Below are 15,064 nucleotides of genomic sequence, written 5' to 3'. Positions count from 1 at the left end.
TGCAATTCAGTTAATGTATTCTTTCTTTTACATGATGAAACAAAAAAAAAAGATTTTTTTTTTTTACCCTATAAAGCCAAACGTATCATATTAAATACAAGATATTTTGTAGCCCTCTATTTCATGAGTATAACATTAAAACCCTGCCGTATATGATCTGACATGCATTGCACAGATAATCCACTAGAGGGCAGTATCACAGAGCTGATGGTTTTCTCCAGCGACCTTGCAAGATCGCCCCAATCGAGAAAGAATAGAAACCTACACTTATTAAGAGTGGGAGATGTTTTTTTCTGATTTTTGGAAAAACTAATATGTTTTATAGGTCTGTTTATTATTATATTTTTGACAGTTATAAATGTACAACTTTGAAGCATTGTGACCGGATGTAACAAATATGACACAAATCAAAAGTCATATATGGAAAAAAAAAAAGTGTTTGTTTGTTCAAAAGGACCAATAAATACTCAATTTACAAAGAATCATAAATTTCTCTGATATATTTCATGGTTCAGGCTTTTTAGGATTAAAAATAGAACTAAAAAAAACTCCAGATATTTTGAGTTACATGCTTTCAAGTTATGCACGCAAATGAGCTCAAGTGATCAAAAAGGAGCCTTAATATCTGGGCTGGATTTATTGGATGGCCTTATAAATGTCATTTATGTATTTTTTTTTAAAATGTGAAAACCACAATGGCCTGTTTTTCCAAAACAAATTGACATTGAAATCAGAACCCATAGAAAATAGTGGCAAGCGCGTAGCTTAGCATACCGCTATAATTGAATTTATGTTAGGAAAGAATTGCGTGAAAATAATTCCTCGCGGCTCCAGTCAGTGAAAAGAGAAATTGCAATTCCAGCACAGATTTCCTGCCAATTTGGCGAGAAGCAAAGTATAGACACACTATTTACTTTAGTGGGCCTTGGGTTTGACCCCTCGGCATTTGCTATTGATTATTCTGGGGCCAGTGAGTGTACACATACAACATTAACAGGTGCGTGTTACCAGCACACCGTGTAAGGTTTAAACCTTATTTATATTCAAAAATGGTACTTTTAAAATGTCATGACTGTTTCAGTGCATATTGGAGGATTCAAATGAATAAAATTCACAAATTCAGCGATGCGCACTTTCACACAAAGGCTTGCCCAAAATGTTTTCGGTGAGGTCAAAGGTCATTTTGCTTAGCGTAAAACAAGTCTCACGAACGCCGCCGCCGCTCACGAGGACGGCTCGCTTGAAAAACACGCGAGCGACGCACAGTCAATTAAAAACAAGCACAATATGAAGACAATCGAGCTGACACGCCGTCGACGGGGCAACGAAGCAAACTGTCGGCGCCTTCGCATTAACGCGAACACGGGCTTATTGACGGCCACTGGTGAGAAACATTGGCTGACACAACGGTGTTGCGGGACACTCCGCATTCGCGGAATGGATTACAAACATCATAAAAATAGAGATGCGTGAAAAACAACAACATCTGAGTAACTTTTTTTCTTTTTTTTACGCCACCTCAAAAAAAACTAAATAAATTTAAAAAATGGACTCGCCAAGTACCACCATCATTACCAACATTAAAATCCGTTCCATTACAGTTTCAACATTTCGCATCGAGCCAATTTTCAGCAGTAAAAAGTGAATATTTGGTCCAAAATGAATTTCATGTGCAATTAATACCTTTCAAAAAACAAATTCTTCCACTTGCTGTCGATTGAAGATGACATCACCCGTGCTGAGGAAGCAGGTGAACAACCAATCGTGGCTCACCTGTGCTCAGGGTTTGGTTAGCATAATGAGCCACGATTGGTCGTTAGCTGCTTCCTCGTCTTCAGTAGACAGCAAGTGCAAAAATTCGTTTTTTAAGGTATTAATTCTACATGAAAAATAAGGAAGTTATCAAATTCATTCTGGACAAAATATTCACTTTTTTTACAATGAGTCAAGTTTATAACTTTAATTATTTTGCATACCACTAGAGGGAGCCTTGGGAATAAATGTGTCCCAAGACTAAATTAAATAGGCTTCATGTTGAAAAACAAAAAAAGGATAACAAAATGCCAATAATATATTCAAACGGATATCGATTTTGATTTAGCAACCTGGTTTCCATTGAATTTTGAGCAAATTTCCTCAAATAGACACACTGCAAGAGCATATTTCAACCCACAAAATTCATTAAATCACTCTTAAACTTGAACTTCACATATTTCGTTTTTGCCCATCTTGTTCAAATTTAAGCTCATTTAATGAAGAGAGAATTAGAAATTCTTTAATCCAAGGCATTTTCTCAAACAAATTGTAGACAACGACAATCTTGTCTCAGATGACTCGTGAATTGACTTACACAGTGTGAAATATGTTAAGTTGCAGGAATTGAGTAAAGAGATCGCAAATAATAATTTCCGGTCCAATTACAGGTTAGCTTTTGTCTTCTTGTGGACTACATTGAATTGTTCTGGCTTTCACTGACAAACTAAAATTCATTTTTTTTTTGTTGCAGTAAGCACATTTTGAGACCAATGAAGTGAAATTTGATGCTCATTTCTAAGCAGTTTGCTTACCGACCGATGCGGCTTCAGATCGCAACCAAGCAAAATCCCGCATCCACCAGCGTATCGCGCTTCTGACGCTTCACACCGCTGTCACGCAACGGCCGTAACTCGAGCCGCGACCATTCGTGGCGGAATATCGCCCTGCCCGATACCCACCAAGCCCCGCCCCCCCCCGCCCGCCCGAGCCGCCTCTCCAAAACAACCCCCGGCCGGGACTCACCTGCGTTGCTTCACAAGCGTGTGACGACGGACAAATCAATGAAAAGTGACTTTGCTCTCCAGCCCTGACCAACAACTGAATAAATATTAGCAGTTCCCCCCCCCCACGTCCAGGTCCGTCCTTGGAAGACTTGAAAAAAAAAAAAGATCCACTGTTGACCCCGTCAACAACGTCTGTTACGATCTGCCGCGTTCACACCTGCAACATGTCCAGAGCTTCTGTTCAGCCTCTTCTCCCTCCCAGGTGCTTAATATCCCACCCGTCCCGTCCTTTTTGTGTCCCCCCCCCCCTCCCCCCCCTCCTCCAAAGTAGTAACACGAGCTGGGAATTCCTCCATGTTTGGCATTCTGTAACGCGACACGGAGACATTCTGTCCTCTCATCCTCTCTCCGAGGAAATCTCCCATGGATAAAAGGCGGGCATGATGCCAAAGAATGAGAGCTCGCGTTTTGCTCGACCCGCTACGCTCGCAACCTGTTTACGGTCTCGAGTTACAAGTCCACAAAGGACAAGGTGCCAGACTCGTTTGGACGGGACGCAATGGCAGAGAATGTCCTGAGATGTTTGCTACTGTCTGAGAGGGTGACTCTTTTTTTTTTTGGTCTTTTTTTTCTTTTTGTATGCAACATCATGATTATTAGGGGTGTGCAAAAAAAAAAAAAAAAAAAAAAGGATTCTCATTAGAATCGCGATTCTCATTTAGTACAATTCAGAATCGATTTTAAATGTCCCAAAATCGATTTTATTTCAATTACTTTATACTGTCTTGCCCTTGTTTGTGTGTGCCTTTATCTGGAGCGCTGTTCATGTTGTACCCGGTTTGGCCACTTAGGGGGCAGTGTGGTTCCACGCCTTTTGATACACTGTTAAGTTGTAGCCTCATTAGAGAGTAGAAGGAAAAAGTCGCGATCAAGTTATTCCAATAAAAATTGTGGGGGTTTTTTTGCAGCGTAGGAAGATCATATGCCGGTGAGTAAATGTTAAGATGCTTGTCTGTATACATTCATGAAGTTTTGGTATGAATAGCCGTTCTTTTGAGTGATAAAAGTGCCGCGAGTAGCGCGCTAATTAGCATTAGCGAGTCCGACTCATGACGATTCTTTGCACATCTATAAATTGAAGCAGAAATCATCGTCAATCAAATTATTTTGAATCAAAATTTTATTCTGAATCGAATCGCATACCCAAAAATCCAAATCGAATCGTGAGACAGTCAAAGGTTCGTGAACTGACTTGACCAAGTCATGTGACTGATTCAATGCCATACATACCATTTTCTAATTTTATGGTGACGGGTAACATTTTAGTACTGAGAAGGGCTGTCAGGCGATTCATATTAAAATCGCAGGACTTCAATAATTAACTCCTGACAATAAAGTGTACAATAAAATATTTTTTTCAAATTTTAAGTGGAAAACAATGTTATAACAATGCTTTTAGTCATTGATACAGTAATTTAATAATAATTCAAAAAATTTAGTTAAAATTAAAAAGATGTGCTGTACTGTAAAAAACGTGTGTGATATTGATTTGTGTTGGTCATTTTTTCTGCCAGCAGATGGCATAATTGCATTTGTAAGACATTGGTGACAGCTCAATGCATTTTTCTTTTCATGTTAGGAGCTCTCCCATCTTTAACTTGTAAAATTCTGCACATTTTTAAAATTGTAAAATACAACATGACAAATATATGCATTATTATTGAATTTATTACGGCGACATTTTGAGGTGGGAACGTGTCTGCTGTGTTGTGACTGGAATTCCCCCAGTACAGGTTTTCCAAGTAAGGGGAGGTAATTAATGGTGTTTAAAAAAATGAGTGTTTAACTTGAAATGAACTCAAAATGAACGCACTCATTTTTGACACCCGAGTTGAAACCGTTGAAAATGCCAAACGTTGCTGCATGCTTTGAATGGGGTGTAAAGAAGACCAGCACAAGCTAGTCACTAGCCTATGCTAGCATAGCGCAGCGCTAGAGTCCCAATTACAATAAATGGAAAAGAACTTCTCGGACATAAACAGGAAAGGATCGTCGTAAAGCGCTCGCAAAAGTTCGCGTACTCACGGGAAATTTTCATCATCTAGTCGGGCCGCTTCATGCATCCGTCGAGGCGCGCGCGATTCCAAAGTCAGAGCATCTTTCATTCCCACGCATTCCTGCCGGCTCTCGGCGCAAGCTTGGACTTTCAACTGGGCTCCTTCCCCTTTTTTCTCTTGCCGTCTCAACCCTCCTCCGCCGCCGCCGCCGCCACTAAAGGCCGGTCCTAAATCTTCCCTTCAACCCCCCCCCCCCCTTTTCTGTGGTGCGACTGCCACCCCGCCCCCTTTTCTGCTCCATGTGCCCGAGCCTCCTACTCAACGGTGCCCAAGACAACTCTTGTACAAACCCACACGCCGGGTTTTTGCCATCGCCACGGAATTCCTGGACCCCTCCGGGATCTTTTCAAAGGCGATTACATCATCAAAGCTTTGTCTCTTGAGAATGTTTATTGGAACCAATTGTGGGTTGTTTTTTTTTCGCAGAGCGCAGATGTTCTTCCGGGGGGAAAAAAAAACCAAAACAAATCTTGGCTTGGCTAAGAGAAGGGGAAAAAAGTATGACATCAAAAGCGTCAGCAGCTGTGAGTCACACTTCGCCGTCTGCCCGAAAGTGTCTGGACGGAGGCCACCGATGAAAGGGTGCGATTTATCTGCTGTCATCTGAGAGCGTCGCGACTTTCTTGTGACAAATCGCGCGCGGCCTCGAACACAAGGACGCGCAGTGTGCAGTTGAAAAGCAGGGTAGTAACGAGGAGTGTCAAAAAATGAGTGCGTTCATTTTGAGTTCATTTAAAGTTAAGCGGCCATTTTTCAAACGCGTGATTAATGACCTCCCCTTAACTTGGAAAACCTGTTCTGGGGGAATTCCAGTCGCAACGCAGCAGACACGTCCATGTCAAAATTTAGCAGGAATAAATGTAATAATAATGTATATATTTGTGGAGACTGGGGTATAATTTTTCAAATGTGCAAAATTTCACAAGTTACTTCATGTTAAAGATTAGATAGCTCTTAATATGAAAAGAAAAATGCACCGAGCTGGCACCAATGTCTTACAAATGCATTTATGCCATCTAGTGGCAGAAAAATGACCTCAACACAAATCAATATATATTTTTTTTACAGTACAGTACATCTCTTTTTTATAAATTATTATGAAATTACTTATCAATGACTAAAAGATGCAGCCATATTTCATAGCCATAATTATTTTTTTCCCGCTTTTATGTTAACAAAAATATGAAAGCTTATTTTATTGTACATTTAGAACAGATATAAAATTGTAACTATTGAAGTCATGCGATTAATTATGATTTAAAAAAAATGTAATTGCCTGACACCCCGAATAGCACATTCCAAAAAGTATAATATTATATATATATATATATATATATATATATATATATATATATATATATATATATATATATATATATATATATATATATATATATAATATTATATATATATATATATATAATATTTTATTGACAGATTTTATTTGAAAATTTTCAAGATACGTGCATACAGAAATTAAGAACAGCAGCAACATGTTGCTCATAAACCAAAAGTGGCCATGACATCTTGCACTACAGATTGAATGTCTGTCACTTTGATTTCATGGTCGAAAAGTATTTGGCGCACGAGATATGAAAATTCATCCACGATTGAAAACGTTGATAATCTCGCAATTTTGGACAGAGGCAAAATGGATTTGAGTCATTTTGGACGCAGCTGCTTAAACAAACTGAGTGAAAAACCAACGTTAGTGAATCAATCAACCAAACAAATGTCGTCGGCTGCCTGCAAAAAAGAACCAATCGATTGCTTGGTTCAATTGAAAGAATCAATTTGGCTTGATCAAACTTGCAGAAGCAAAAAATGTCTCCTCACAAACAATGCCACAAGTGCGTGTCGATAGCTTCGAGGCGATGTCAGCTATTAATGATTTCAACATGTGGACAGTATGCGATTATATAAGACATCCTCGTCCATTCCGCGGTTTCCTGTAACGTAAGAACGTTTTCCAGATGTCGCCCTGAAACCTCGTACCCGAGCGTATCTGCCATTTCAGTCTTGTAAAACAACGACAGCTGGAGCCGGAGTCGGCCTTATAAAGCTCAGAGTGCAGACAGAATGACGGAGGCGCTGCACTTTAGTCGTCGTTTCAAAATAAATACTCCACGCTTTAAAAGCACTCTAAAACAAAACGCTCGGATTTATACGTGCTAACTGCGCGCGACGCTTGGAAAATGCGTCGGCTCCATCCACGCGCCCGCGCCCGCACTTAGACGCCTGAGTGAATCACCCAGACGAGGATGGAAAATATACCTGCCCCCCCCCCTCCCCCCCAAAAAAAAGCTTTGCAAACACCATAAAAATACAAATCTGGATTAGTCTGTTTTTTTTCTTTATCAATAACAATAATAATAATACAAAAATATATTTGACAGTAAAAATGGCGATTTTTTTTTAAATAATGGAAATTGTAGGTTTTTTTTGGTGCTAATACTATATAATGATTTCTCAATAATACCAAAATCAAGATTTATTTAAACAATACAATTTATTTGAAAATACAATTGATGATTTTTAAAAGTAAAAATGTTGATTTAAATTAGGGGATTAAAATATATAGTAATAAAAAAGTTTTATTATTGGAAAAAGATTGTTTTATTAACATGACTTTATATAAGCTATGACATTTAAAAAATAATAATACATTTTTATAAAATGAATAAGCAATTTAAATACTACAAAAAAAAGATTTAAAAAAATTATTATTGATTGTGATTATTTTTAAATGTATTTTTTTTTAAACACTGAAGTTAAAAAATCCAGTAAATAATAGTTTAAATAATTAAAACCATGATTTATTTTTAAATTAAATACAATGATTATGTAAATAAGATTATTTTAATATTAAGTAATTACATTTTTACATACAGTTAAAAGTCGTTCTTGGTATAAATACAAATCTGGATTAGTTGTTTTTTGCTTCAATAATAATAATAATAATAATTATTATTATTATTATTATTTTACAGTAAAAACAATGATTTTTGTAATGGAAATGGTAGTTTTTTGCTAATATAATGACTTCTCAATAATATCAAAATCAAGATCGATTTAAATACAAATTATTTTGAAAATAAAATTGATAATTTTAAAAGTAAAAATCTTGATATATATATATATAAATGTATATTTTTATTAACATGATTAAAAATAAGTTCACATGACATTTTTTAAATTATTTTTTAGAAAATTAATCAGGAATTTAAATACTAAAACTCTGGATTTAAAAATATAATTATTAATTGTAAAAAACTTTTTTTTTTTAAATAATTACAATCATGATGTCTTTTTTACATTAAAAACTGAATATAAAATAAATATAAAAATATTTTTTATATTCAGTAATAAAAATACAATAATAAAAAACATGCTAGGCTACACCACGTGGACCCTTCGAAAACATGTCCTCCCCTCCTGCAGCGAGACGTCTCGTCTGAGTGAATCACTCAGACGAGGCTTGGAAATAGACCTGTGAGTGTCTGTATCAAAAACACCTGGAGGGCTTTCATAAAAAAAAAAAAGAGGATTCGCTAGCGCAGAGGTGTCGTCACGCTCGGGGGGCCTGAAGCTGACGCCTGTCTTCCGTCTTTATGATGCTAATTGCGCACAGACACACTGAGCAGTCAGCCTACAGTGTAAAAAAAAAAAAAAAAACATCTGACACGTAGCGGCCAAGAAGAAGCTCCCATTTTCTTTTGTCTAATCGTTGAACAGATGACGTCTGTATCGATTCCGTCTCCCGGAAGCCAAATAGTTGCGTCGGAATGTTGGAAATTCGTCTTTCCGAGGGTGGCTTTTAATTAACTGCTCAGCGGGACACCAACACGTGTGACAATGGCACACTTGTCATGTCCAGACGAGGTGGCGCTTCACAAAAAAACTAATCAAAATCTTACTGAGATGTGTAGAAACTGAAATTCTAAATCTTATGTATTTGTTCTTTATTTCCATGATTGTGATTGGTCACAGCAGAGAAGCTAAAACTGTTGCTCTTCTGTACTAAGCTCAAATAAAAGTCCGTTTATTTGTGAAATCAGTTCAAAGGAATCAATTGCCCCGTGTTGCAAACCCGATAACTTCAGCTTTCATTTAGCGAAATTCCAACAAAGGAAGCTTCTCCGCCAGCAAATACGCTGATGCGTCCTCGTCGAGCCGACAAACACACACAACACAATCGTCCGTCCCCAGCCAGGTGACGAGCAGTCAACGGCGGGCCGCAAATTACACGGAGCCCACCTTGAATCACCCGCAGACTTCCTGATGCCTCATTCGATTCCACAGGGGGGGGGGTTGGGGGTTGGCGGTCGTTAGCCCCGCACTGGTTTTAAAATGATCCGCCCGAGGCCACGTTGCCGGGACGACGCGGCGACATTTCTTCAGTTCTCAATTCTTCCTTGCACATTTAGGCTAGTGTTAATTTCGGCAAAAAGAATTTCGTCACTGCCCGAAGCCAGCTGGGATAGGCTCCAGCAACCCCCGCGACCCTTGTGAGGACAAGCGGTACAGAAAATGGATGGATGGAGAATTTCGTCAACTCACATCAGGATTTGTAAAAGTAAAAATCTTGATTTAAAAAAAAGTGATTATATATATATATATATTAGGGGTGTGAATTGCCTAGTACCTGGCGATTCGATTCGTATCACGATTCATAGGTCACGATTCGATTTGATTAATCCCGATACGAATCTATAAATTGACTGTTGCGATTTTTTTTTTAACTCAAATTTTGAAAATACTAATCAGTAAACTTTTACATGTACACTGTAAGATTTGTATGAAAATGTCTTTATCTGAAAATTCAGGCTTGTAACTGAGCCACTGCATTTAACAAACAGGTTGTTTGAACAGCACTGAAATAAAATATTAAGGCTTAATGTTCCATGAATAGAACATTCTTCCATGCTTAATGTGTGAATCCTAACCCTAAGTAAGACGTTTTGTGGAATATTCCCATAAAAAAATGTATGTTTAAAAATCGATTCAGCCACATAATGAATCGATTTGAGAATTGTGTGCTGTAATATCGCGATATATTGCCGAATCGATTTTTCCAAACACCCCTAATATATATATATATATATATATATATATAGTTTTAAATGTATATATTTTTTAACATTTACATAAAAAAATATAATTTTGGGTGTGCTGGTTTTGGTTAATTCTGAACACAGCCACATCCCCGGTTATGAGAGGGTGTGTACACTTGTGCAACCACATCATCAGATTATTATTATTTTTTTACTTCCCCATTCTACAAAGCTGGCTAGTGAACAGGGGTGTGTAGACTTTTTATATCCACTGTATTCCCAGGCATGTCCCGTTTTGCTACGGCAAGCTCGGGTTTGGCCGTGCGCGTTCACGTTTTTCAGCGACGTGCCGCTGATTGCGTTTGTGAAAAGCGAGCGGCGACTACGCAGGGGGGGGGGGGGGGCTGAATGCAACATCTCACTTTGCTGGCTGTGCAAAAGACAAAAAGGGCGAAACGCCATTTTGCTGCCAATCGTAATCACCTGCGCCTTGTCACGTCTTTTTGCCAAAAGAGCGATCGCACCTTCAAAGGATCCGCACCATTCATCTCTTCGGTATAAAGAGTGAAGCTTAAGCAGCTTAACATATTTGATGACACACACACAGCAAGATCTTATTGACTGTTGAGGGTAAATAACAGGAGCACGCGAGCTCGGGAGCCGCCGTTGTTGACCGTCGTCAAAGCATGCCGGGTCAAAGGTCACCCCGGCGCTGTTTTCCTTCCAGCAGGCTCTCGTATTGAAATCAAACGAGAGCGGCACAGCTGCGGTAACAGTCTCGGTCACCTCCTGAAGGACACCCAGAGAGGACGGCCTTTCATCCTCAGCCGATACCCGTCGGCTGAAAATCACGTCATCGGTCCTGATTTCACATCGGGACAACTGGATTTCAAACTGGGACTTGAAGGCCAATTTGAAAATCCGAATGTGAAAAACCGCCTCCAAACTGTCCTTTGAAACCCAAACCTTGACAACAAGCGGGCGTCCATTTCCTAGAAAATTCAACCTCTGAACACAATCAGAACTTCCAATCACTTAGTCTGGTACCACCGAGGATAAAAACACAATAAGTGCTCAAGTGGGATTGGACCCCGCAGGCGCCAAATGATTATCATATCATATCGTTTTTTTTTTGCAATGCAGCCTGCCAGCATTTTTATCAATCAGACGCTTACTAATTGTTATGCCCCTCCTGCACAGTAGCTGGCGCTATTTACCTCGCTAAGAGTCTGGAGAAGAAGAATCTCCCCGGTCACAAGCGAAAATAGAAACGCATGAGCTGAATGACCAACGGAGACGTGAAACAGGAAACACAACTACGGAGCGGCCTTCCAAATGAAAAGCATAGATTTCAAAATAAGATATTTAAACATCACACACAAGACAGCTTGAAGAACACTTAGTATATATATTGGGGGATTTAATAACATTAATAACATTATGTGGCTGTAAATAAAGTAGTGGTACGTGAAGACTAAATAAGGGGACCAAATGTGACGTGTTCCTTAAACAAATGAAACTAAACGAGTGTTTTTTTAATGAATGAAATTAAAAGCATGGATTTCCAAACAGCTTGAGGAATTCTTAACATGGTGGATATTACTAAATGACTTGAAGCCCTATTGAATTGAATTGAATTCTTTGCACTTCACTGTATCCCTTAAAAAGAAGTTTAACTTGTACAAGTACATATTTTGATTTCAACTAAATTCATTTTGTTGTGTGCTTTACGCAAAATGACTTTCATGAGCAAATTGACAAAATGTCATTGCTATTCATTTCAATCAATTTTAAGGAAATTTGCTGTCGTTGGGATATACATGTCATTAAAAAATATATGGAAATTGTATGTATCATAAGTGCTAACGTATCGTCACTTGGTATCGGGCAAGTACTGAAGATTTGAGTATCGGTCCCAAAAAAGTGGCATCCAACATCCCAACTAAAAATCCCCCCCCCACTTCAACTTGCTGGGTCAAACGCGGCGATATGACGCGGAGGCTTTTTCCGACTCTGCAGCCAGCCGCGTTCCCACGCAGCGCAAAGCGCTTTGATGGCCTTCTCGAAAATCTTTGTGCAGGATTTGCTCCCTTTTGTGATAAACACAGCAAGTGGGGATTTTTCGCAAACCGCTCGAGATCGCTCCGCGCGGAGTCAAGCGAGCCGCTGTTGACCTTCGCGGCCTTATCGCCGCTTTCCGCTATTGTCTTTTGTCCACAGATGAATAAATAACTCGGTGTAGGTGGAATACGTACTGCGGGCTGGACAGTGGTTCACTGTGTTTTTGTCCATTGTAAAGATTCCTCAGCCTCCGGGGGGGGGGGGGGGGGGGGGGGGGGGGGGCTAAGTTACTGCAAATGGCGTCAAACGCAACATTCCGGTGAAGCTGCTATCTGAAAATGTGCATTCAGTGACGCTGTCAAAGTATGAATTTGGAAGCACTGAAGTGTTTTAGCAACCAAATGCCTCAACAGATTTACATTGAGTGCCTGTTGATCCCAATGGCTAATTGCTCGTCACATTACTTACATAATTTCAAATTTTAAACCCACACATATGTCGGAACAACGTTTATGTGACACCCGCCCGATTTGCACTTCGCCAGTCACTAATTCACCTATTTGCGTTATTCCCCCCACCTAAATGTACTTCAATATAAAATCTAAAATGTGTTGTCAATTACATTCAACACCCGTTTGATAAACTGGCACGACAAAAAAAATCTCTTAAGACAAAATAGTAAAATTTTTATGAACTTTTTATGAACAGAAGAGAGAAAAATTACATTAGATGTCGTTAGCGCTAGCAAGCATTAGCTTAGCCTTTATGCTAGCGAAGGACGTGTTCCCATAGCTTTGCTAATACTGCGAACTAACTAACAAAATGATACTAAATCAGATAATGAATTTGAGGGAGCACATTCATTTATGTTATCATTCTTGGAGCCGGCAAGAAGCAATTCAAACCATCTCAATCAATCAAGATCTCAATGATCTTTCGGTTGACGTCAATCTCTATTGACATTTTACGTCTTGTCGTTAGTCATAGGTGGCAAATCCAGGTCCAGAAAGTAAAAACCCTGCCAGAGTTTGGCTTTAGCCCCTGATGCTAGCTAGCTAGCTCCCTAGCAAGTAAACGAGCACCCTGGGAGCTAGCTAGGGAGCTAGCTAGCTAGCACCTGAAAGTAAAAACCCTGCCACAGTTTGGCTTTAGCCCTTGATGCTAGCTACCTAGCTAGCTAGAGCCTTAGCAGGTAAACGAGCACCATGGGAGCTAGCTATTCAGGCTAGCTAGCTAGCACCTGGGCCTAAAGCCAAACTGTGGCAGGGTTTTTACTTTCTGGACTTGGATTTGCCACCTCTGTGGTTGAAAACAGTAAGTCTATTTTGACAAAGGAACAGTGCAAGTGTGTCTTTTCATATCGGAAGTCAATCTATTTAAGGACAGTAACTATTTTTTTTTTTTACTTATTACTTCCCACCACCGGCCTTGACTCTTCGGAGCACTCGCGTCACATGAGCCAGACGTGCAAGACTTGAGCTCTCGAGTGGGCTCGAGCGCTTTTAAAATAGCCCAGCGAGAGTCTGTGCCAAACAACATCCTGGAGTTTTTAAATGCGACCGTGATGTCCCTTCAGGTCTTATTTACTGTAAAGAACGACAGGAGACGAGCCGGCGTTGTCGTCCAACACTGCAATGACACGCTCTTGCGTCTGCGCTCTCCTCCCTCCCTCTGATAGCCCGTACAAACGCTGTCATTTGCTTTTCCGAGACATAACACGTCCGTCAAGTACACACGCTGCCATGCGCTTAGCAGAGGCTATGAAAAATACTGATTCTGCTTTAACATTTTTTTCTCTCCACTAGATGGCAGCAGAAAACTTCAAAACATCTAGCCACCATTTGTTTTGCATGGAAGCGCATTGCATTCACTTCAGAGAAAGAAAAAAAACTCCTGTTTTTCAGACAATTTTTGGGGGGAGCTTTGTTTTGTTTTTTTGTGTTTTATCGGGGGGTTTTCTGTCATAAAAAAATAAATATTCCAAAAACAAGAAAAACATTTTTTATTTTAACTGAAAAAAATCTATTAGTAATTTTTGTTTTTGTTTTGACCTCTGAACTCCAAGTGACTTGTTGCAGACTTGCTAATGGCAGACACTTTCCTTTCCAAGCTTCCGTAGAAACTTAACTGTTAGCTTACTAGCTACTAGCTTACTCATGCCAATCGAAAGACATTTTTGTATACTTGCATGCCCCATAAAACGATAAACCGAGCTTCATTCGAATGATAGTATACAGTAATAAAGCATAAAACATTCACAATTCTGAGTGTGTTACTAATTACGGTACACGCATCACCTTAACTGAGCCAGTAAGTTGAAGGTTCGTTGGAGGTATGCGGGAAAGTGTTGTCACTTGGAGTTCAGAGGTATAAAAATAAATAAAATAAAATAAAATACTTAGAAAAACAGGCGCTGGTGTTTTGTTCTTCAGGTCAGGATAATTTTTTCCCCTGTTTTTTAAAAATATTTTTTCCCAAGTTTTACTGTGTAATTTTCCTCAATGTTTTCCACCTGTTTTTCCATTTAAAAAAAATAATCAGTAAAACATAAAAAAATAAAAAATCTGAAAAACAGAAAATAAAAAAATATATATATAAAATACACGAAAAACAAAAAACCTCAGTGTGAATGCAATACACTTTCGTAGTTTTATACAGTATAATATTGTTAGGGCTGAACAATTTAGAAAAATAATGTGATTGTGTATTAGTTTCCCCGCAATATTATAATTGCAATTTAATATGCAGTTATTTTGAAGGTCGCGTCCAATTGATTGACGCCAAATTAATCTATATTACAGCAAATAATATCAGATTTACTATGCATAAATGTTTTGGTCTTGTGAATTCATGTGGAAAAACATGAACGAGCGTAAGCTGATTTGTGGGAAACAGCTTCAGCGTTTAGTGCTGGACACTTGCAAACAGCACAGCAAGACACAAGTGGGGGAAAAACACTCCAAAAAAAAAAAGAAAGAATCTCCTCTCCATTAGGTCCATCTCATTTGGACCCAGTCCCAGAGGGGACAGCGTGGGGTTACCGCCCTCTTTCGGGAAGAGTCAAGAGGGGAGC

General features: G+C 39.1%; 1 protein-coding gene across 9 annotated transcripts in view; it reads right to left on the bottom strand.

The window, feature by feature from the left end:
- stard13b (StAR related lipid transfer domain containing 13b) overlaps window positions 1–15,064 on the bottom strand; it is a 71,959-nt gene that overhangs the window by 16,096 nt on the left and 40,799 nt on the right. Inside the window, exon 1 of one of the 9 annotated variants that reach the window (XM_086080395.1) lies at window positions 4,845–4,998. The exons of 7 other annotated variants lie outside the window; for them this stretch is intronic. In XM_086080395.1, coding sequence (XP_085936521.1) covers window positions 4,845–4,860 — 16 coding nt within the window. In that variant the 5' untranslated portion in view covers window positions 4,861–4,998. Of the gene's footprint in view, window positions 1–2,567; window positions 2,699–4,844; window positions 4,999–15,064 lie in introns of those variants that run through there. One more of the 9 variants, XM_086080394.1, reaches the window with a different exon arrangement.

This window comes from Leptonotus elevatus, chromosome 7, assembly GCF_054856555.1.
Source record: "Leptonotus elevatus isolate MCC_2025b chromosome 7, RoL_Lele_1.0, whole genome shotgun sequence".
Taxonomy (NCBI): domain Eukaryota; kingdom Metazoa; phylum Chordata; class Actinopteri; order Syngnathiformes; family Syngnathidae; genus Leptonotus; species Leptonotus elevatus.
The sequence above is the reverse complement of the archived record's forward strand: the minus strand, read 5'-3'. Positions and strand labels throughout refer to the sequence as shown.